Source organism: Phacochoerus africanus, chromosome 2 (genome assembly GCF_016906955.1).
Source record: "Phacochoerus africanus isolate WHEZ1 chromosome 2, ROS_Pafr_v1, whole genome shotgun sequence".
Taxonomy (NCBI): domain Eukaryota; kingdom Metazoa; phylum Chordata; class Mammalia; order Artiodactyla; family Suidae; genus Phacochoerus; species Phacochoerus africanus.
The window spans coordinates 16,204,090-16,227,393 of NC_062545.1; the positions used below are offsets into that span (position 1 = coordinate 16,204,090).

The 23,304-nt window shown below is 36.4% G+C and overlaps 1 protein-coding gene across 3 annotated transcripts in view; it reads right to left on the bottom strand.

Annotated features, from left to right (window-relative positions):
• Positions 1-23,304, bottom strand: part of PCMT1 (protein-L-isoaspartate (D-aspartate) O-methyltransferase) — a 47,719-nt gene that overhangs the window by 12,086 nt on the left and 12,329 nt on the right. For all 3 annotated transcript variants that reach the window (XM_047769959.1, XM_047769960.1, XM_047769962.1), the window contains exons 2-6: positions 20,789-20,893; positions 19,544-19,575; positions 9,669-9,773; positions 6,042-6,162; positions 3,221-3,306 (exon numbers count right to left, since the gene is read on the bottom strand). In XM_047769959.1, the coding sequence (XP_047625915.1) occupies positions 3,221-3,306; positions 6,042-6,162; positions 9,669-9,773; positions 19,544-19,575; positions 20,789-20,893 (449 nt within the window). The remainder of the gene's footprint in view (positions 1-3,220; positions 3,307-6,041; positions 6,163-9,668; positions 9,774-19,543; positions 19,576-20,788; positions 20,894-23,304) is intronic.

Consider the following 23,304-nt stretch of genomic DNA (forward strand, 5'->3'; position numbering starts at 1 on the left):
AGGGCAATTGGTTCCAGGACCTTACCTCTGACACCAAAATCCGCAGACACTCAAGTTCCCTATATAAAATGCTGCAATATTTGCATGTAACCTATATATCCCATACACTTTAAATCACTCATAGATTACTTACTTTACCTAATACAATGGGAAATGCCAAGTGCAACAAACTCAATTTGTGCTTTTTGGAACTTTCTGGAATTTTTTTTCCTGAATATTTTCAATACATGACGGGTTGAATCTTTGAATGCGGAATCCCCAGATACAGAGGGCCAGCTATATTCTAGTCCTTTTCCCCAGTACAACTAATATAATTTTTAATTAAAACCACGTTCAGGAGTTCCCATCGTGGCTCAGTGGTTAACGAATCTGACTAGGAACCATGAGGTTTCGGGTTCAAGCCCTGGCCTCGCTCAGTGGGTTAAGGATCCAGCATTGCTGAGCTGTGGTGTAGGTCTCAGACACGGCTTGGATCCCTCCTTGCTGTGGCTTTGACGTAGGCCAGCGAATGGACCCCTAGCCTGGGAACCTCCATGTGCCACGGGGGCGGCCCTTAAAAGACAAAAAAAAAAAAAAACCACGTTCAGCTATGGCAGTGCAAATACAATCTGCAGCTGAGCCAAGAGGTAACCAATTGTTTCCTTTCTTATGTAATAGCTGTTTTCCCCACAGTTAAAAAGTGAAGCTTTTTTTCATTCACTGAGTTTTCTCTGTAACTATATCTAAATTTTTGTGGCCTCCCAACAGCTTCTTAATGAAATTTTCACACCATCAAATCTACCTAATTAGTGCCCTCTTTATTTTAATTTTTTGGTAGGCTCCATTCCAGTACCTCCTTCCTCCTGCTCTAAGTCTGGACTGGTTATTCCTCGGGCCTGCCACACAGCTTTCATACCGGGGCCTCCCTTTGCAATAATACTGGAAACTCTTACCACATGTCTCCTGAACAAGAGGTCCTACCTTCCTAAATCCCACAGCTTCTTCTTTTTGGTTTTTCCCATTCTCTCTCTCCTCCCTCATTTTTTGAGGATATTATTAAAGCAATTCCTCCAGAAGTATTCTATGAAACAATACATGGAATATTTTTAAAGAGAGAGCCTTAATCTTTATGTATCTACTGACATGTGTGGGTACAGAATTCAAGTTTGGAAATCATTTTAAATTCAGAATTGTGATGGTTTGCCTGACTTGTTCTTCCTAATGCTGCTTTTCTACAATCTGATGCCCTTCTGATGACCAATTCTTAACAGATTATCTATTTTGTTTTCCCGGAAACTTTTAGAATATTTTCCCTATCCCTAATATTCTGAAATTTCATGGTGATATTGCAGGGTTTTTTTCCTTTTTAAAAAATTCATTGTACTAGGCATTCAAGAGATCCTTTCAAACTACAGAATCACATCCTTCAGTTTTTGGCAATTTTCTTAGGGTTTACGGCTAATGGTTCCTCATAAAGAATTTCAAGTAGCAGCCCCTTTCTTCAAAGCATCATCTCTGATTTCCAAGGACCTGATGCCTCCAATTTCCAAGCCTTTTCTGAGTTCTGCAAAGCAAACTGTTTCTGCATTAATACCACCCTCCAGCACCACTTCCTGCACCCTTCCAGGTCAGTTGTTACTCCAACTGCTTTTTATCATCACACGCTGTAGAGTTCAGGATTATAGGTATAATCTCCAAAACACTGAATATGGACTTGGTGTTTCTGTTTCTTGTTTTTCTAGTTGTTTTGGGGTGATATCCAATGGAGGCATAAATACCTTTACTCTGTTATCTCAAAATTGGAAAGACCCTTACGCATGTCTATCTTTAAATTTGATCAGATGTAAAGACCCCTACAACACTTCAAAGTGCTACTACAAATGTTCAAATTCATATGAAGCTAAAGCCAGATGCCCTTCAAGATCATCCTAGGGGCCTAGGGGTACCATGAGCACCGTACTCAAGACCTTTCACTTAAACACTGTTCTTGTTTCAGACTTTAAATTGTTTCTACTAGGTTGCCAATATTAAAAAAATAAATTTAAAAAGTTAAAAAAAACTACTGATCCTGTGTTCATATATGGAAATTCATGAAGTTATTTATTTATGATTTGTACATCTTTCTACATCATATTAATATTTAAAATTAAAATGGCTTACAACCACTGGTTTGGTCTTTTTTAAAAAAATAGACAACAGGCCCAGAGAGAATAGGTGATTTTTCTAAAGTCATTCAGCCAATAAACAACACATCAGTGACTAGAACAAATCCCCCAACTTTCAGCTTCTCATAAATGTCTAAACATACAAAAAAGAGCACTTATAGGTTGGGGAGTAGATGAGACTGGACTGAAAAGACAGTGTGACTTTTAGCCCCTGTCATCTAGTCAAAAACGATGTATAAAATATATACATAGGAGTTCCCATTTATAAATAAATAAATAATAAAAATATATATAATAGAAACCTAAGCCAAGGATTTGGGCTAACATAAGTTTATCAGTCCTACTAAAATAAAAACTCAATTTTGTGCTTAAATAGTTCCTTGACTATGTAATATATATGACTGGAATATCCCCTTCCCTCTCATTGCAACTAAGCAAATCCTACTACTTAAGAGTCAGTTCTAATTCCATTCCTGTATGAAATCTCCTTGACTATTATATGCAAAATTATCTCCCTCCCTCGAACTCCTACAGTATGTATTTTCTTTTCCCTTCAATATCTATCAAAAGTTCATGCCATGCTATCATATCATTAATCTCCCTGATACATGGAGGACACATCTCCTCTAGAACATAAGGTCTGTGAGGGTAAGATCTATGACAAATACTTCCTGGTCTTGCCCATGCACCTAACATAGTCCTGCACATGCTGGTATTTAATAATACCAGAATGATTAGCAGGTCAAGAACTCCGGAAGGATTTTCCCAGTTCTACTGGTGTACTAGTTCTTAGCTGGATCAAATACTGCTTCAAATAAGACAGCCATGAGCTGGGGTTCAGTAATCTTCATGTCATTTACACAACTGTTGGCATATGAAAAAAAAACTGCCTACTAACTGTAATGAGAATGTACATTTCAATTAAAAAAAGTTGAGCATCATTATTGACTAAGAAAAAACACACACACGCAACATAATATAGATATTTAGAACATCACCTGGAAGTAAGTTCTCTATAAATCTTTTAGTGCATCTTAAATAAAGTACACCCCCCCCCCCAAAAAAAGCCAACTCACTGCCTGGGGTACAACAGGGGCTGCAGCTCCTACATGAATAGCATCATAAGGGGCTTCTTCGGCATATCCCATTCTTCCATCCCCCACTGAAAGAAAAAAAAAATACTTTAAAAATCTGTTCAGATAGAACTACACAGTGTGCAGAATTATAGGAGGTTTAAAGCAAGGAAAAGATAGATTCTTAAATAAATGATGCTGGGACATCATTTATTTAAAATTAAATTTATTTATATATTAAAAATAGATACTTGGATCCCTATCTCATACATACACAAAAATCTACTTCACAAGGTCAAAGATTTTTTTTTTTTAATTTTTTATTTTTTTGTCTTTTTGCCTTTTCTTGGGCCGCTCCTGCGGCATATGGAGGTTCCCAGGCTAGGGGTTGAATCGCAGCTATAGCCACTGGCCTACACCAGAGCCACAGGAGCGCAGGATCCGAGCCGCGTCTGCAACCTACACCACAGCTCACGGCAACGCCGGATCGTTAACCCACTGAGCAAGGGCAGGGATCGAACCTGCAACCTCATGGTTCCCAGTCAGATTCGTTAACCACTGCGCCACCACGGGAACTCCAGGTCAAAGATTTAAATGTGAAAAGTTAAAATGATAGTGTTTATGAGAGATAATACAAGGACGAATATTCATGACTTCAGAGTAGTCAAACAGTATAAAAAAAGATTTAGAAAAAACTGGTAGGTCGGACTACATTAAAATTGAGAATTTCTATTTATCAAAAACGTACAATAGGAAAGTGAAAAGGCATGCCACAGAGCGGGAGAAGAGACATATATATATATAAATAGACAAAGAGCTAGTCTATAGAAGTCTTACATATCAAAGAAAAATATAACTCGATATCTAAATAGGCACTTTACAAAAGGGGAAATCCAAATGGCCAAACATATGACATAGTGCTCAACCTCACTGATTAATAGGAAAATACAATACTAAAACCACAGAGATACTGTGACGAACTATACACACACTAAGTGGGCAAAAAAAAAAAAAATCTAGTAATAGGAAGTATGGATAGATATATAAGGCAAATGTGCTGACCACTACACTACGGAAAGTGATAGAGGTCAAACAATAGGAACCCTGATACATCACTGATGGGAATGCAAGTTGGTTCAGGCTCTTCAAAAACAGTTTTTATAGCATCTATGATCACTCTGAACCTGCAGCAACACTCCTACAGAGATGAGTGCTTGTATGACAGGTGAACATGTGCATCTGGGCTTATGCACATTGTGAATATGCAGCATTGTGAATATCTCCAAATCAGAAACAACTCAAAATATCCATGTACAGTAGAATTAATAAACAAATTTTGGTAATGTTCCTAAAATGGAATGCTATGCAGCAATAAAAATGAACTACATGCAAAAAAGGATGAATCTTACAAACATAATACTGAAAGAAATCATTCATTATAGAATATATAATGTATGGTTCCATTTACCTAAAGTTCAAGATTAAATTAAACATCATTTATGGGAATTCAATCCGGCAGTAAATACATAAAAAATAACGATTCTAGTTACCACCAGGAGAAAGGGAGGTAGTTAAGGATGAGAAAAAGCAAGGTAGTAACAATGTCCCACTCCTTGATCAATGTGGTGATTAAAGAGATGTTTGCTAAGCTTCACATTTACGTTTTAGGCATATTTTGATGTTATTTTTCACAATATAAAATGTGCTCACGTGGAAACATGTATATACTGCTAGATAGAAAAAAGGCAAACTAAAGCACAATATGTAGAGTATAAACCAATTTTAAAAATATGTGTGTAAAATTTACTCATATGTATACTTATATGTCTAGAAAACTCAAGAGGGAAAAAGAGGGCTTTCTTATACATCTCTCTGTATTGTTTAAATTTTTTTATATTCAATACTTGTTACTTTGATATTACTTTTTTTCTCACGTCTCCGCCTTTTATTTATTTATTTATGCTTTTTTTTCTTTTTTTAAGGCCGCACCCAGGGCATATGAAAGTTACCAGGCTAGGGGTCAAATCAGAGCTACAGCTGCTGGCCTACACCACAGCCACAGCAACACCAGATCTGAGCCGTGTCTGCAACCTACACCACAACTCATGGCAACACAGGATCCTTAACCCACTGAGCGAGGCCAGGATAGAACCCACATCCTCATGGATACTAGTTGGGTTCTTAACCTGCTGAGCCACAGTGGGAATTCCTAATATTACATCTTAAAAAGCAATAAAGAAAGAACTCAACATGGTACTTTCTGAGATAGTTAACAGTCATGTCACCCATGGTAAAAGTAGAACCAGTGTAATATTTTAGAGTAACTGCTTTTCTTACTTAGTACTTAAAAGTGAATGCTTAAAAACAAACAATAATTAGCCCTGAGTAGTATTTAGCTTGCATGGGATTTTTCTGAAAATAAAAATTCTCTAAGAATTCCCTTGTGGCTCAACAGTTAAGGATCCAGTGTTGGGAGTTCCTGTTGTAGTGCAGCAGAAACAATCTGACTAGAAAGCATGAGGTTGCAGCTTCGATCCCTGGCCTCTCTCAGTGGGTTAAGGATCTGACACTGCTGTGGCTGTGGCCCGAAGCTACAGCTCCTAGATTGCACTCCCAGCCTGGGAACTTCCATATGCCACAGTTGCGGCCCTAACAAGACAAAAAGACAAAAAAAAAAAAAAAAAAAAAAAAAGGGATCCAGTGCTGTCACTGCTGTGGCTTGGGTTCAATCCCTGGCCCAGAAACTTCCACATGCTGCTGGTGAGGCCAAAAAGAAAAAAAAAATTATCCAGAGAGGAAATCTTTAAAGCTTTCTGATACTCACCAACCAGCTGCACTCTCCCTGAAGACAAAAGCATTGGATCATCCTTTCTGACATTATTTATTGAGTCATCTACTAGTTCTTTAATATGGTCAATTCCTATGACTTTTCCACTAGGTCCAACCTAGAAGTGAGAGAATAGTTCAATAATTCACTGGTTTAACCTTGTTTTTATAAAGTGTCATTAAAGCATTTCTTTATCCAAAGACATTCTGTAATGAGAAATTAGGACAAATAGCTTAAGCTTCCAATTAGATTGTTAAATACTTTATTACAAATTATTTAGCAAATACAACTTTCTCAACTATAACCTTCAAGTGAATAATGCTATGTCAGTAATTAAGAAGCTAGAATAAATTACAAAAACTTGTAATATTAAAAAAATATCTTTCTTCAATTTCAAATTTTTAAATCCAGGAACTTGAAGTGGGAGTTAGCTACCATATTAAATAGCATGGTGGCATATTAAAATAAGTGCAACCATTATTTTTTTAATCAGGAAAGAATTTTTTTTTAAAGTACAGTTGATTTACGATGTTCTGCCAATTTCTGCCATACAGCAAAGTGACCCAGTCATACATACACATTCCTTTTCTTTCTTTTTCTTTTTAGGGCCATACCTTCGGTACATGAAGTTCCCAGGCTAGGGGTCCAATCAGAGCTACAGATGCCAGCCACAGCCACTGCAACATGGGATCCAAGCCACATTTGCAACTCGGTCCACAGCTTACAGCAATGCTGGATCTTAACCCACTGAGTGAGACCAGGGATGAACCCACATCCTCATGGACACTGTGTCAGGTTCTTAACCCACTGAGCCACAATGGCAACTCCTTCTTTTCTTACATTATTTTCCATCATGGTCTGTCCCAAGACAACAGTGCAATCGCTTTTTATTTAAATCACATTTAAGAGTGTGATTTTAAATATTAAAATGTTACATAAGAGTTCCCATTATGGCTCAGTGGTTAGAGAACCTGACTAGTATCCATGAGGACACAGATTCAATCCCTGGCCTTGCTCAGTGGGGTGGGGATCGGGCATTGCCATGAGCTGTGGTGTAGGTCACAGACTTAGCTCGGATCCAGCATTGTTGTGGCTGTGGTGTAGGCTAGCAGCTCCAGCTCCCATTCGACCCCTAGCCTGGGAATCTCCACATGCCATGGGTGCAGCCCTAAAAAGACAAAGTAAAATAAAAATAAAATTAAATGTTACATAAAAAAAATCTTATAGGAATTTCTATACCTGATTCTACAGCCACATGTGGGAAATATAAAAAATACATAAAAATATTAAAAAGGCCGCAAGTATAAATATTAATTGTAAAATAAATTTAACACAATAAAGACTCTAAAGTCAGACTACCTGGTTTCACATCTGTTTCACAACTAACTTTACAACTGTATTCTTTTTTGGCTATGCCTACAGCATGCAGAAGTTCTCAGGCCAGGAATCAAAACCACACCACAGCAGTGACCCAAGCCACTGCTGTGACACTGCCAGATCCTTAACCCACTACCCCACAGGAGAACTCCCACTACTGTATAATCTTGACAAGTTACGAGGTCCACCAGGTTCCTCAGCTGTAAAGTGAGGAGGCAAGGGATACACAACTCACAAATGATGGGAGGAGTAAATAAGACAGTTCATGAAAAGCGCTGAGAACACTGACAAGCACATGGTAAATGTGTAAACATATTAATATCATTTTCAAAAAGATAACTCAGAAATATAATGATTTTTTAAAAATAATTATGCCTCTGAAACCATAAACACATCAAGTATAGAGAACAAGTCTTTATTAAATATCATTTCTAGTACTTAATTACATCCCATTAGTGAGGGTTTAACTTGTCTACCACAAGTCAAACAACAGAAAAGAAATATCCGGTCTTTATTGTGTGCCAGGCACTGCATACACATCAATGAAAAAAAATCAGACAAAATTCCCACCTCTCTGGGGCTTACATTCCAGTAGCCTGCAGATTATATACTCATAGCAAATTAAATGGATCCTAGACCATTAAATCCGCAAGTTCTAACTTAACTAGACCATAACCTTCCAAGCTGGCTTCCAGGTTCAGAATTTTTCATAATCAACCTGATCTGATTATCAGAGCACAGATGAACCTTTGCTCCAAGGGGCCTGAGTGGATCTCCAAACTTGTACTCTGGATTGTCATTTACCATAAGCTTCTGATGATAAAATCTGAAGTATAATAAACAAGGCATTTTTCTAAGAGCATTTTTCTTAATATAAAAGAAGCTGTCCTTCAATCCTAACAAACCTCTAGGAGTTTTTGAAAGTTAGGCTCTATCATATTCTGCCAGATGAGAACTTAGCAGAATGAAGTTTGGGAGCTGGCTACCACTTTTTGATCACAAAAGAAGAGATATCTGATAAAGACCATCATGTGGAGGAAAGCAAAGTTAAACCAAGAATCAGAAAGAAATCCATCAACCATAACATCTCATCTTATGAATCCAGCCATACAAGAAACCAGCTATACCTTTGCATTCTATAAACCAAATAAATTCTCTTTTAGTTTTGCCAGTTTGGACTAAAGTTCTGTCAAACAAAACAAACAAACAAAAAAACAAAGAACAAAAACCAAACAACAACAACAACAAAAAAGGGAGTTCCCATTGTGGCGCAGTGGAAATGAATCTGACTAGGAACCATGAGGTTGCAGGTTCAATCCCTGGCCTCATTCAATGGGTTAAGGATCCAGCATTTCCATGAGCTGTGGTGTAGGTCCCAAACATGGCTCAGATCTGGCATTGCTGTGGCTGTGGCATAGGCCAGCAGCTGTAGCTCCAATTACATCCCTAGCCTGGGAACCTCTATATGCTGTGGGTGCAGCCCTAAAAAGAGAAAAAAGAAAAAAAAAAAAAATCCTGAGTTCCTATTGTGGTTCAGCAGTAACAAACTCAGCTAGTATCCATGAGGATGTGGGTTAGATTCCTGGCTTCATTCAGTGGGTTAAGGATCCAGCATTGCCGTGAGCTGAGGTGTAGGTTGCAGCTCGGATTCCATGTTGCTATGGCTGTGGCATAGGCCAGCAGCTGCAGCTCCCATTCAACCCCTAGCCTAGGAACTTCCATATGCTGCAGGTGTGGCCCTAAAAAGCAAAAAAAAAAAAAAAAAAAAAAATCCAAAGTGATACACATTCGAACTCCTATTCTAATAGAATTTTCTTTTCTTTTCTTTTCTTTTTTTTAATTTTTATGGCTGAACCCATGGCATATGGAAGTTCCCAGGCCAGGGACTGAATCCAAGGCACAGCTGTGACCTATGCTGCCGCTGTGGCAATGCCAGATCCTTTAATCCACTGTACCAGGCCAGGGATCAAACCCACGCCTCTGTAGTGACTGCAGCCGCTGTACTCAGGTTCTTAACTCACTATGCCACAGCAGGAACTCCCTGATAGAATTTAAAGAGAAAGAGGAGTCCTCCTGTGGCGCAGTGGGTTAAGGATCCAGCATTGTCTGTGTGGCAACATGTCTCTGCTGCGGTCCTGGCCAAGAACAAAGAAAAAAGGAAACCCTCAAAACTGCTAGTGAAAAAAATATGTAGCCAAATTATGTAATACACTTCTGTTGGGGCCAGATGGAAAATAAAGCTCTTACCATACGTGCAAAACATGCAGTAAGGATTCCACTTCCAGATCCTACATCGAGAGCTTTAGCTCCTTCATGCAATTGATCAAATAGAAGTTCTAGCGCATACGCATGCTGCCAAAAGAAAACAAAGCAAGTATTCATTTTTTCAAAGACTCTATAAAGTATATACACCATGACATATAAATAAAGTTGCTAACTTCATCCCAATCTTTCTGCTATGATCACCTACCAAAATAATGTAAACATAACATATATACTTATATCTACACAGGAATTACATAAGAAAATTCTTGTTTGATTAATATTCTTGCACTTAAAGTATTTCAGTAATTTTTTATCTCAAGTGTGTGAACTTTTATTTTATTTATCTACTTATTTTTGTCTTTCTGTCCTTTTAGGGCCGCACCCGCGGCATATGGAAGTTCCCAGGCTAGGGGTCCAATCGGAGCTGTAGCCACCAGCCTAGCCAGAGTCACAGCAACGCAGGATCTGAGCCATGTCTGCAACCTGCACCACAGTTCACGGCAATGCCGGATCCTTAACCCACTGAGCAAGGCCAGGAATTGAACCCACAATCTCATGGTTCTTAGTCAGATTCGTTAACCACTGAGCCATGACAGGAACTCCACAAGCGTTTGAATTTTTAAAATGTAATTAATTCAGTCAAAAGCTACCAAAGGACTTACAGTGAAAAGTCTACGGCCCACCCCTGTGCCCAACCAGCCTCACTCCCTAAAGGCAACCTATGTTATCAGCTCCTCCTTATTCCTTCCTTCCGAACATATTCACTTTACGAATATATAAGCAAATATACATGCATTTATAAATCGATTGTATCTTGAAGGAGCTTCCTTAACAATAAACAATATGTTCATCATTTTTTATGGCTGAGGAGTATATTTTTCTATGAATGTGTTATGATAACAAATATGCCTAATGAGATATTTAAGTTAGCTTCACTATTCCATAACAAAAGAGACGAAATAACCCTAAAAGGCACAGCGGTAAGATAATAGATTAATCCTTTTAATAATCTTATAAGGCATATCTATAGGATAAATTCATAGAAGTGGAATTAAGGGCCAAATGATATATATTTTATGTTTACCGTACACATAAATCACAAATCAAGTAAAATCATGTTGGTTGTGCTTTCGACCTAAGCAAGAAATAAAGCCTTCTCTACTCCATCCTCTTTATAAACTTACACTTCACTGCTTTTCCAAAATACAATGTTAGAACTAATAAATGTATCTCAAAAGCTGTACCTATCTGCTTGGTATATTCTTTACTATAAACCATCAGATCCAGTAGCAATACGCACATTCACTGCCAGATTCTAGTTGATAAAAAACTGCCAGATCCTAGTTGATAAAAATATACATCCATGAATCCATAGTGATAACAAGTAAATACATTCTTCCATACAAACATAAATGGAGAATAAGGGGAAACTGTTCCCAACTGTTTCAAATACAGATGAAATGAAAAACTTAGAAAATTGACATTTGGCACCATTTCAGAAATTACTGATTGAGGCAAAAATCACAAATGGATGTCAAAACTAGTAGATTATCATTTGATGAGTAAGTAACAGGATATTTACATAATCCCAAAATGTTTATCCAAGACATGTATTAATTACAAAAGGGAAAAACAAATAACTTCACAATGGAGTTTAAAAGTTTCTCAGTGGATAAACCTGATTGATACCACCTCAATCAGATGTTTAAAGTTAGTATCCCAATAATGGGACACCCTGACATTACAAGACATCTACTAAAATACATCACTTCTGGGATAGCCCAGGCAAAAACACGTTAACAAATATCTAACCATAAAAAAACATCAGACAAATCTCAAGTGGGAGGTATTCTATAAAATAATTGGCCTGTATTCATAAACATTTTCAAGACCATTCAAAGAAAGACCAAAGGCGGGTTAAGGATCCGATGTTGCTGTGGCTATGGCCTAGGCTGGCAGCTACAGCTCCAATTCAACCCTGAGCCTGGGAATCGCCATGTGCTGCAGGTGCAGCCCTAAAAAGCAAAAAACAAAAACAAAAAGACTGAAGGATTGTTTCAGATTAAAAACAACTAAAAAGACGACAATAAAATTCCTGATCTACAAATTTATTTTCCTATAAAAGACATTACTAGAACAAATGATAAAATGTAAATAAGGCCTGAGAGTTTGCTAGTGGTGCAGTGGGTTAAGGATCTGGTGGTGTCATTGCAGTGGCTTGGGTCACTCCCATGGAGCAGGTTCGACTCCTGGCCCAGGAACTTCCACTTGCCATGGGCGCAGGGAAAAAAAAAAATCCAAATAAGGTGTGAAATTGGCTAAGTGTGTTGTATCCATGTTAATTACCTGATTTTGAGAACTGTACTCTTAACTGTTCTCTTAACTGTTATTTAAGAGAATATCCTATTTTTAAAGGTAAAGAACATTTTGTCTGCAAATCATCCTTAAAGAGTATTAAAAAGGTATAAAAGGGAATATATATTACATAACATATATATATATATATACACATATGTATATATATATATACAGGGGAGGGGGAGAGGGGGAAAGAGAAAAAGTGATAAAGCAAATGCAGTAAAATGACAACACTGGGGGAATATGGGTAAAAAGTATACAGGAATTATTTGTACTATTTAAGTCTGAAATTGTACCAAAATTTAAAAAAATTAATCATCAGAAACTAGTAACATCCAAAATGGAAGATAGAATATAAACTCCCTAGTCTGGGAAACTAATTTAACTGAAAAAAGCTAGAATACTGATAACATTGAGGACAGAGGTTGACTTAGGAAAAGAAGTCTTTCTGACTGAGGTAAGCTTCTGGGGTGCGAGAAATATTCTACATCTTAATCTATATAGTGGATACACATATGCAAGCATGTAAACATTCATCAAAATCACTTAAGATTTGTACACTTTATTATGTGTATAATTTCATAAAGTTTTTTTAAAAATACTATTCATTTTCACTAAAAGTGGGTGATCATTTATATATGTCCTGATGTGATACAACAGAACCATTAAGAAGTGTTCTTGATCAGAAAAAAAAGGAGAAAGTTAAACACCACTAGGAATCATTTAACCAAGCTCAGTATATGGGAAATTCTACAAGACAAACAAGTTTTGTCAACAAAAAAGTGCGATTTTAAAAAGGGGGACTGTTAAAAGAGACTAAAAACGCTAAAAAAAGACTGAAAAAGTACAATATAAGGATCTTGTTTGGATCCTGATTTAAATCAACTGTAAAAGAATTTTTTGAAACACCTGGCCAAGTTTGAACAGGGACTAGGTATAAGATTTACAAAGGAACACTATTAGGTATGACATGGTACTGCAGTTGTGGGGGGGGGGTTGCTTGCTTGTTTTAATTTTTTATTATAATTGATTTACAATGTTCTCTTGATTTCCACTGTGCAGCAAAGTGACCTAGTTTTATATATATACATTGTTTTTTTTCACAATGCAGTTGTGTTAGTCTTTCAGATTTATACTAAAGTATTTTAGGGGTAAAATAATGTTATGTTTGGCATTTGCTTTAAAATACCTCAGCAAAAGATAAACAGATAAAGCAAGATTAGCAAATTGTTGACAATTACTGAAGTAGGGTGATGGCTACATGAGGGTTCATTATACTATTCTATTGCATGTGTGGAGGATCCAGTGCAAAATCACTGCTCTTTTAGGCTCCTTCAATTGAACCAGTTCCTCAGCCTTTCTTTGACTTTTATGGCCTTGACTCTTGGCAAGATGTCAGGCCAGGTATTCTGTTGATGTCCTGCAGTTTGAGTTGTCTGGTATTTCCTCTTGATTCCACTCAGGTTATGCCTCTTTGGTAGGAATATCACAGAAGTGATGCTGGGTTATCACGACACATGCTATCAGACAGAGTACAGTTTTGATTCGTCCCATTACTGATGTTCACTTATTAAAGCGGTGTCTGCCAGCCTTCTCCACTGCAGAGCAGTGATTCTGCACTAGATTCTCTGGTATCAAGGACATCACAGGGACAACCAGAAAAACTGAAAAGGAGTCTGAAGATTAGATGGTAGTAACACGTCAGTGTTTGTGTTCTGGTTTTGATGGGTATATTGTGGTTGTATAGGAGAATGTTCTTTGCAGGAAATAAACGACACCCTGACGTACTCAAGGGTGATGGAGGATCATTTCAGCAACTTACTCTCAAATGGAGTAAAGAAAGAAAGTTTCTTGATAGTGTACTGGCAATTTTTCTGTAAGTCTGAGATTATTTCAAAATTTTAAAAAAATATCTAACCTTATCTTTCTTTGATATTCCAAAATGATACAGCAGGATACTATGAATGAATCATCATTATTGACCTCAACCCGTGGAACAAGAAAGTGTTAACTAATGAGGTTTCTATGAGACACACTGGATTAGCTTTTACTGAGGAAACTGCTAGGGACATTCGATTTTGTCAAAGCTATTGTTCTCAGACAAGAGGCTTAGCCCAAAGGATGGAGTCTTTAATAAAAGAGAGTTTGTAAGCTTTTTTCAGGAAGAAAATCTGTAGCTGATATCAGACTCTTTAAACAGTATCTCCTAAAAGTTTAATAATTTCCACTAATAAGATAATAAGTGTCATATTTGAAGAAATCAAAGAAGCCCTGAGTCTAGAAATGAAAGGATGAGAAGGGATCTTGTTAAGGTGTCAACCCCCTATCCATAGGCAGTACTATCCCAACTTAATTCCAATAGAAACTGAAGGAATTTTTTTTCAGTACTATGTTCTCATAAGATTTGTTTTGTTTTTTTTTTTCCTTTGCTTTATTTATTTATTTACTTTTTTTGTCTTTTTGCTATTTCTTTGGGCCGCTCCCGCAGCATATGGAGGTTCCCAGGCTAGGGGTCGAATCGGAGCTGTAGCCACCGGCCTACGCCAGAGCCACAGCAACGCGGGATCCGAGCCGCGTCTGCAACCTACACCACAGCTCACGGCAACGCCAGATCCTTAACCCACTGAGCAAGGGCAAGGACCGAACCCGAAACCTCATGGTTCCTAGTCGGATTCGTTAACCACTGCGCCACCTTGGGAACTCCCAAGATTTGTTTTTTAAGGGGATGCTAAGTTATTATTAAAGTCCCATTCAGATTTAAAATGTCAAGGCCGTCAATTATTACCTCTTTTCACGCTTGTATCACTATAACTAATATTTTTCTGCATAACCCATGCTCATCTCTAAATCTAAAAATTAAGTTTAAAAGTTCATTTTGATAATTATGAAAATTTCAAACCCACAGGAAATAAAATGAACACCCTCTTCTCCTCATACAGTCACCAACTGTTTATATTGTTATATTTTACAAGCCATCTGAAAATATGCTATAGACATCATAATACTACACTCCTAAATACTTCAGCATGTATCTGCGAAACAAACTAGGACATTTTCCTTTGTAACCACATCATCATCACCACATTCAAGAAAATCATCAATTGAGTATATCATCCAACATATACACCACACTCAAATTTCTTCCATTGTCCCCCAAATCTCTTTTACAGTTATTTTGCCTCCAATCCACTCAAAATTCATGCACTCCATTTGCCAATCTAGAATATTCTCCCCCAACTCTGTTCCTTCCACCACTTTCCTTTGTTCATCAGAACACTGACTCCTTTTAAAAGCCCTGTCCAGTGTCCTACATAATACCCTACTACTATTTCCTCGGGTTCAGATTCAGATCAAAGACCTTTAGCAAGAACACTACAACCACACAGGGCTTGCAGGGCTTGTGTTTGTGCATCACATCAGGATGCACTAACATTGGGCTATCTCACCACTGGGTTTGCCAAGCTCAGCCACTCAGTAAATGTGGTGACCACTAGATCACTCTATTATCAAGGCATATTTTTCTCTTTGTAATTAGTAAGTAATATATAGGATAATAATTTGAGAATACCTGGATATTTTTGTTCCCCAACAACTTACATTTTAGATTAATTGATGATTTTTGCCTTATTCAATTATTACATTGATAATTATTTTAAAAAGATTTTTAAAATTCTATTATTCATTCTACATTTATTAATTGGCTTTCTTCAGTTTTTCATTTTTTCTCGTCTAGCTATTTTTTTAAAAAATCTCTAAGGACTCAGGTTTTTGTTTCTGAATCCATTATCTTGACTATCTTCATTTTTTGATTCTCAAATTGCCTCCAATTTTGTTTCTGGGAGTCTCTCCAAACCTACTCCTGTGTCTTCCTGAAACTACCCCATTTGCCTTTGAGTACCTCTTCACTTTCTAAAATTTAGTCACTTTTCCGTGAAGCTCTAGTCTCTTTTAGTGAGAAATGCTATTTGGGATTCAATAACTGGATGCTAAATATGCTCACTGCCACCAGGATGTCATTTCACATTTTTCTGTAATTAAAACTTTAGAGGAGTTCCCTGGTGTCTCAGTGGGTTAAAAATCCAGCATTGTCACTGCTGTGGCCTAGGTCACTGCTGTGGCATAGTCCAATCCCTAGCCTGGGAATTTTGGCATGCCCCAGTGCTGCCCAAAATAAAGAAAAAAAAAGACTTTGGAAAATACTCCAGAGTTGTAGTTATTTCCAAACCTATGACTCTGAGGTTCATTAATGCAGACATAGGAAGGGTCGATAAGCACACGAAAAGATGCTCAACATCATTAGCATTAGGGAAATGCAAATCGAAACCAAAATGATACCACTTCATAGCTACCAGGATGGATAAAATAAATAAAACATACAATAACAAATGTTGAGAAGGAAGAAGAGAAATTGGAATCCTTATAAATTGTTGGTAGGATTGTAAAATGGTATAGCCACTCTGGAAAACAGTCTTCTCAAATGCTGAACACAGAATTACTACATGACCCAGCAAATTTCACTCCTAAGTATATATCTAAGAGAGTGAAAATATATGCATACACACAACCTGTAAACTAATTTTCGCAGCAGCATTATTCATAGTAGCTAGAGAGTGGGAAGAACCCAAATGTCTATCAACTGATGAATGATTAAATAAAATGTGGCATATATCCATACAACAAAATATTATTTGGCAATAAAAATAAATTGAGTACTGATGTGTGCTACAATATAGATAAACCTTGAAAATACTGTGCAAAGTATAAAAAAGCCAGTCACAAAAGGCCACACTTTTTTTTTTTTTTTGGTCTTTTTGTCTTTTTAGGCCGCACCCACGGCATATGGAGCTGTAGCTGCCAGCCTACGCCACAGCCATAGCAACAAGGGGTCCAAGCTGCATCTGCAACCTATACCATAGCTCATGGCAATGCCGGATCCCAACCCACTGAGCAAGGCCAGGGATCGAACCTGCGTCCTCATGGATGCTAGTCGGATTCATTTCTGCTGAGCCACGACGGGAACTCCACAAAAGGCCACATATTGTATTATGCCATTTGTGTGAAACGTCCACAATCACATAGAAACAAAAAGCAGATTAGTACTTGCTAGGACATGGGCAGAATGAGGGATGGGAATTGAAGGTTAACTGGTACGGAGTTCCTTTGTGAGGTCATGAAAATGTTTTGAATTTAGACAGTGTTAATGTTTGTATAACACGGAATAGATTAAACACCACAGAACTGCACACTTTAAAGGGTAAATCATATCTTAATAAAGCTATTATTTTTGTTTAAAAATGAACCCTTTGGAGTACCCGTCATGGCTCAGCGGAAATGAATCTGAGGATGCAGGTTCGATCCCTGGCCTCACTCTGAGTTAAGGAGCCGACGTTGCTATGAGCTGTGGTATAGGGTACAGACAAGGCTCAGATCCCGAGTTGCTGTGGCTGCGGTGTATAGGCCAGAGGCTATAGCTCCGATTCAACCCCTAGCCTGGGAAGCTCCATATGCCCCAGGTATGGCCCTAAAAAGACAAAAAATAAATAAATAAATAAATAAATAAATGCACCCTTTGCCATGGAGTTACTCCCAGCTTCTGTTTGGCAGTGAGCTGGACACTCAGCACAACTTGGAGAAAAAAAACTTTCACAACAGTATTTCCCACTTATTTGAAAATAACCCTCCAAGTAATTTCCCAAATATTTTAGCTACCTATTCTCTAGAATAATTTTTATGATTAAATGAATATTTCTTCGTAATTTTTTTGTTTTAAGTAGCAGTTTAAACTGTTTTCAGGAATCTTAATACCAAAACTTTTTTGTTATTCATTAATTTCTTTGAATAGGCAATGCATAAAAAAAATTCCTATTCTATAACTAAAAAAAAAAAAATAATACTCTTCTTCGCTATACTTTTATGATGTTTCTTGAAGATTCTGCCATATTCATATTTACAGAGCTTCTTCATTTCACAGCTTTATAGTATTTCACTGGATGAGATGTACTATAATTTATTAACCATCTACTATTAGCAGGTTATTAGAAATAGTTATTTTTTTGCTATTATAAATAATGTGCCAATAAATATTTTTAGTTATTTTGCACTTGTGCAAATGTATTATGGGATGAATATGTAATATGAAGTAAAACTGGAGAGCCTAAGGTATATTTATTTCACATTATAGCTACTAGTGCCAAACTACCTTCTAAAAACACTATCAATTTACTTTCCCACCAAAAAAATATATTGATGTCAGTTTCCCATTTCCCAAAGTAACAAAGTTTTGATTTATGATAGGAGAAAAATGGTACTTCACTTTAGTGCTAATTTGTAATCTACTAAATATAAATGAAAATGAGATTTTTTCATTTGTTTAAATGCCAATGTCATTTGTATTTCTTTTTCTATGAACTATCATTCTTGTACTTTACCCATTTTCTTTTGTGTATTTTACTTTTTAATTTACAGGATATATACATATGTGTATATATCCTGTAAATGTGTGTGTGTGTATAAAATTCTAATATATGTAAATATATACTTTTTAATTATTTAATATATGTAATTATTTAATATATATTATTTAATATATGTAAATATATACTTTTTAATTTACAGGATATATACATATGTGTATATATCCTGTATATGTGTGTGTGTGTATAAAATTCTAATATATGTAAATATATGGAGATTTGTCCTATACTATCATATGTATTTCAAATATTTCCCTTAGTTTTTCTTCTTTTGATTTTGCTCATATTTTTCAACTGCAGAAATCCCAGATTTTTATGTTTCAAAATATACTGTTTTTTAATCACTTCTGGGTCTTAGGTTTTAAAAAAGTCATTTCTACTCAATATCTATAAATAACTTGCCTATCTTACTTTACTTTTACTTTAGTATAAAGAAGGTTTTAACTTTAAATAAGAGTTTCTCCAACCCCCAAAACTTGCAGAGAATCAGAAAAGCTATTGTTCTTTTCATCAAAACCCAACAGAGTACTCATTCAAATAACTGACATTTAAAACCCAAGAAAATTCGCCACAGATTAAAAGTGCTAAGTGACTTAAAACAGGTCCTTCTCAAAGTTATACAACTTCATAGCTGCCATACTTGGCCATTCCCTAATGAATTTTCCAAATAAAATATGAAATAATTTCAACTCAAGATTTCTTTAATATGTCCATTATATTATTTAAAATATTTACTCCTTTAATTAACTCATCACTAATTAAGCAAACTTTTATATCCAATTTTTACATTAGACATGACAACAACCAAAAACTTTAATGACAGTTTCTACCAAAAAGAGTTTCTTCTATACACCCTGTATTAAGAATAAGATTATTCTTTATTAATCCATTGCTATTTACATAATTCATAGATGATAAAATTGATATTAAAAGTTTAAAATGTTCTTTAAACCTTTTTTACTGAAGAAAACGCTCTTAGAAGGAAAACGTGATCCCTTTGTACCCAAAGGACCAAAGTTAACTCACCATGTGTGGAGCACTGATTGTTGCCTGGAACCCTGCAAAAGAAGAAGAGAACTACTGATACTCTCAGCTATAAAAACATATGGACTACTCCATGTCACTCCTTTCCCAACATCCATCAGTGACTTTTCATAACAATTATTTTCCTTTTTATGATAAGAATAAAACTTTTATTTTGTACTTTAGAGCACTGTCATGCACGGTTAAAATTAGAAAACACAATCATGCCAAGGCTAGAGTGCTCTGTACAACAGTCCTACTATTTCTAAAAATTTCTTCTCCCATGTAGTTAGTTAAGAAAGGAAAATTCATGGAGTGGATAAATGATGTTTTCTCTTCAGATTTATAAAAAGAAAATAAGTTTCCATATATCATAGAATATTTTAAATCTTTGCAAAATTAATTTGCTTCATAATTTTTGGCACTTGGGGAAAAAAATAGAACTGGTATTCAGAGTAGCTTAAGAGACTAACAAACTATTTCAAATTACTCTTTATACTATCCCTTGATGTTAATTAACACAATCTTTTCTTAGTTTTTAGCTTTTAGTTTCTTCTTCCAGTGATGCTTTCTTAAAACTTATTTACCTGCTTCTGTGTCTGAAGCAATTTTCACTGAGCGGTGGTAGCAGGTGCCTTCGGGGTTCAGAAGCTCCCCAGGATCTTCTCTGCTGACTGTTAAAGTGCTTCAAAAGAAGACAGCATGGCAGCTGGCCGACAGAATCCCGAGGCACTTCTAAGCCTCAAAGGCGCCCACTGCCAAGGCTCAGCAGTTCAGCAAAACCTGCTTCAGGAGAAGGAGTTAAATATGGAACTTTCTAAAAACAACCACAAACCAAAAAATTCAAGGCAAGTGAAGCACAGAAGTCAGTACTAACTTGGTTACACATTCCCTTTAATACTGATAGTAAAAATGGATGCTAAATGCAAAAACTAACCTTAGTCAATACTGAGGACCCTAAAGAAAACTAAGCATGCAGCTTGATTGTAAGTTTTCATTAAAAGTATATTCAAAGAAAATTTTTATATAATTCTTATATATATGTCATATATTGTTTAAGAAAATAGAAAAGATGCCTTGTATATAACATCATGTTACTAAAACAGATATTCCTGGGGTTATAAAACTTAAGGCATAAATTCAAAGTAGCAAGGTAATAATAAATAAGTGTCCCAGTCTAGTTTAACTTACAAAGATTATAGAGTAAGTGAGTAAAATCTGTGACATTTTCAGAAATCCAAAGCTTACCTATTGATTGTGGTGAGTCCATGTAAGGGTTACATTTTGCATAGTGGGAGCGATCTGTGGCCAGCATTACTTCAAATACTTTATCTGTTTTGATGATTCCATTTTCTGAAACGAATGAGGCAGTATTTTAAGCTAGGAGTAGCATGATCAGATGTATTTTAGAATAATTACTCTGGCTACACTACAGAGGCTAGACTAGAAGAGAGCAAGATTGGAAGTTGTTGCCAAAGCCCAGGTAATCACAACCTGGTCTTAAAAATGACAGTAGGAATGAAGAAAAGTAGGATTTGAGTTATATCTAGTAGGTAATATACACCTGACTGACTAGATTTGGAGGTGGTAGGGGGTAATAGTTGAGATGCTGACATTGTATGCCGACATGAGAAATCCTAGAGAAGGATCAGAGCTAAAGAAGAAAAGGATAGTTATTTATTCCATTAGGGGCTATGGACCACATACATGGAGATAAGCAGCAGTCAGCTGGACGAATGGATCTGGGGCTCAAGGAGAAAAATCTAGGACAGAGATAAAAATTACTAGTTGCACAGATGGCAAATGAAGCAATGGAAGTGAAGAGAAGTGTCCAGGGAAGAATACACAGAGAAGAAAAACAAAAGTGTACATTTAAGAGAAATGCAAAGGAAGCAGAGCCTTCAAAGATAATGACAAGAAGTAGCCACAGAGGTAGGTGAAAATCAAGCAGATGCACTGTTACAGAGCTCAAGAAAATCAAAGTTTTCAAGAAGCAAAACAAGATCAATATGGTCTTCACTCAGTGTCTGGGGGGGGGGGCGGGGGGGGGGCTTGCAGGACTCCAGCAGGTACCAACATCTGTGGATGCTCAAGTATCTTACATAAAATGGTATAGTACTTGCATATAATCTATGTAGAGCCTCCCATACACTTTAAATTATCACTAGATTACTTGTAATACCTAATATAATGTAAATGTTGTATAAATAGTTGCCAAACATGATGCAAAATTCAAGTTTTACTTTTTGAAATTTTCTGAAAAAATTTTTTCCTTCACACATTTTCAATACACAGTGGGTTGAATCCATGGAGATAGAATCCATGGATATAGAGGGATGACTGTATATATTTGGCTTCCCCAACTTTCAATTTTTTAAGATTAAATATGTTAAACTCCAATAATCCTGGGAGTTCCCTGGTGGCCTAGTGGTTAAGTATCCGGCATTGCCAATGCCATGGCTTGGGTCACTGCTGTGGCACAGGTTTGATCCCTGTCCTGGGGACTTCCTCAAACTGTAGGCTCAGCCAAAAAACAAACCAACCAACCTTCAAAACCTTCAATAACCCTTATGGCACCATGCACATAGCTGTTATTCAATAAAGCCCTCATTCAATGTGTTTACTGACTCTCTAATACATATCAGACACACTGCTACATGCTTAAGATGATAACAAACAAAACAGCATATAGTTCTTGTCCTTACAAATCTAAAATCCATAAGAAATGTATGGTCTTGACTTTAACAATCCAGAAATTAAACGTTTAAACCAAAACACGCTTTACTTAATTTGACTACATTATGAACAACTATTTTTTTCAGAACTTTTTAAATTGAGGTATATTATGACATGCAACATTATGTTAGTTTCAAGTACACAACATAATGATTCAATATCGGCATATGTTGCCAAATAATTGCCACAATAAGTTAACACCCATCACCATAGCGTGACAAATTTTTTTTCTTGCTATGAGAATTTTTAAGATGTACTCTCTTAGCAATTTTCACATATACAATTCAGTATTATTAACTATAGTTGCCATACTGTACCTCCCCGTGACATTTATTTTATACCTGGAAGTTTGTACCTTTTGACTACCTTTATCCATTTTGTACCCCACCTGCCTCTGGCAATCACTAGTCTGTTCTCCATATCTACGAGCTTGGGAAGGGGGGTGTTTATCTTTTTTAGATTCCACATGTAAGCCAGATCATACAGCATTTATCTTTCTTCGTCTGACTTATTTCACTTAGCATTAATACCCTCAAGGTCCATCCATGTCGCAAATGACAAGATTTTATTCTTCCTTATGAATGAATAATATTCCATTGTGTGTGTGTGTGTGTGTGTGTCTGTGTGTGTGTGTATATACACAACATCAGTATCGATTCATCCATTAATGGATGTTTAAGTTGTTTCCACATCTTAGCTATGGTAAATAATACTGCAATGAACATGGGGGTGCATATATCTTTCAAATCAGTATTTTTGTTTTCTTTGGATAAATACTTAGAAATGGAGTTGCTGGATCATATGGTAGCTGTTATTTTTAACTTTCTGAGGAACTTCCATACTGTTCCATTGCGGCTGCAGCAATTCACAGTACCACCTATAGGGTTCCCTTACTTTACAACCTTGTAAACACTTATTTCTAGTCTTTTTGAGAATAGCCATTCTAACAGCTGTGAGCTAGTATCTCACTGTGGTTTACGATTTGCATTCCCCTGATGATTAATGATGTTGAGCATCTTTCATAGTGT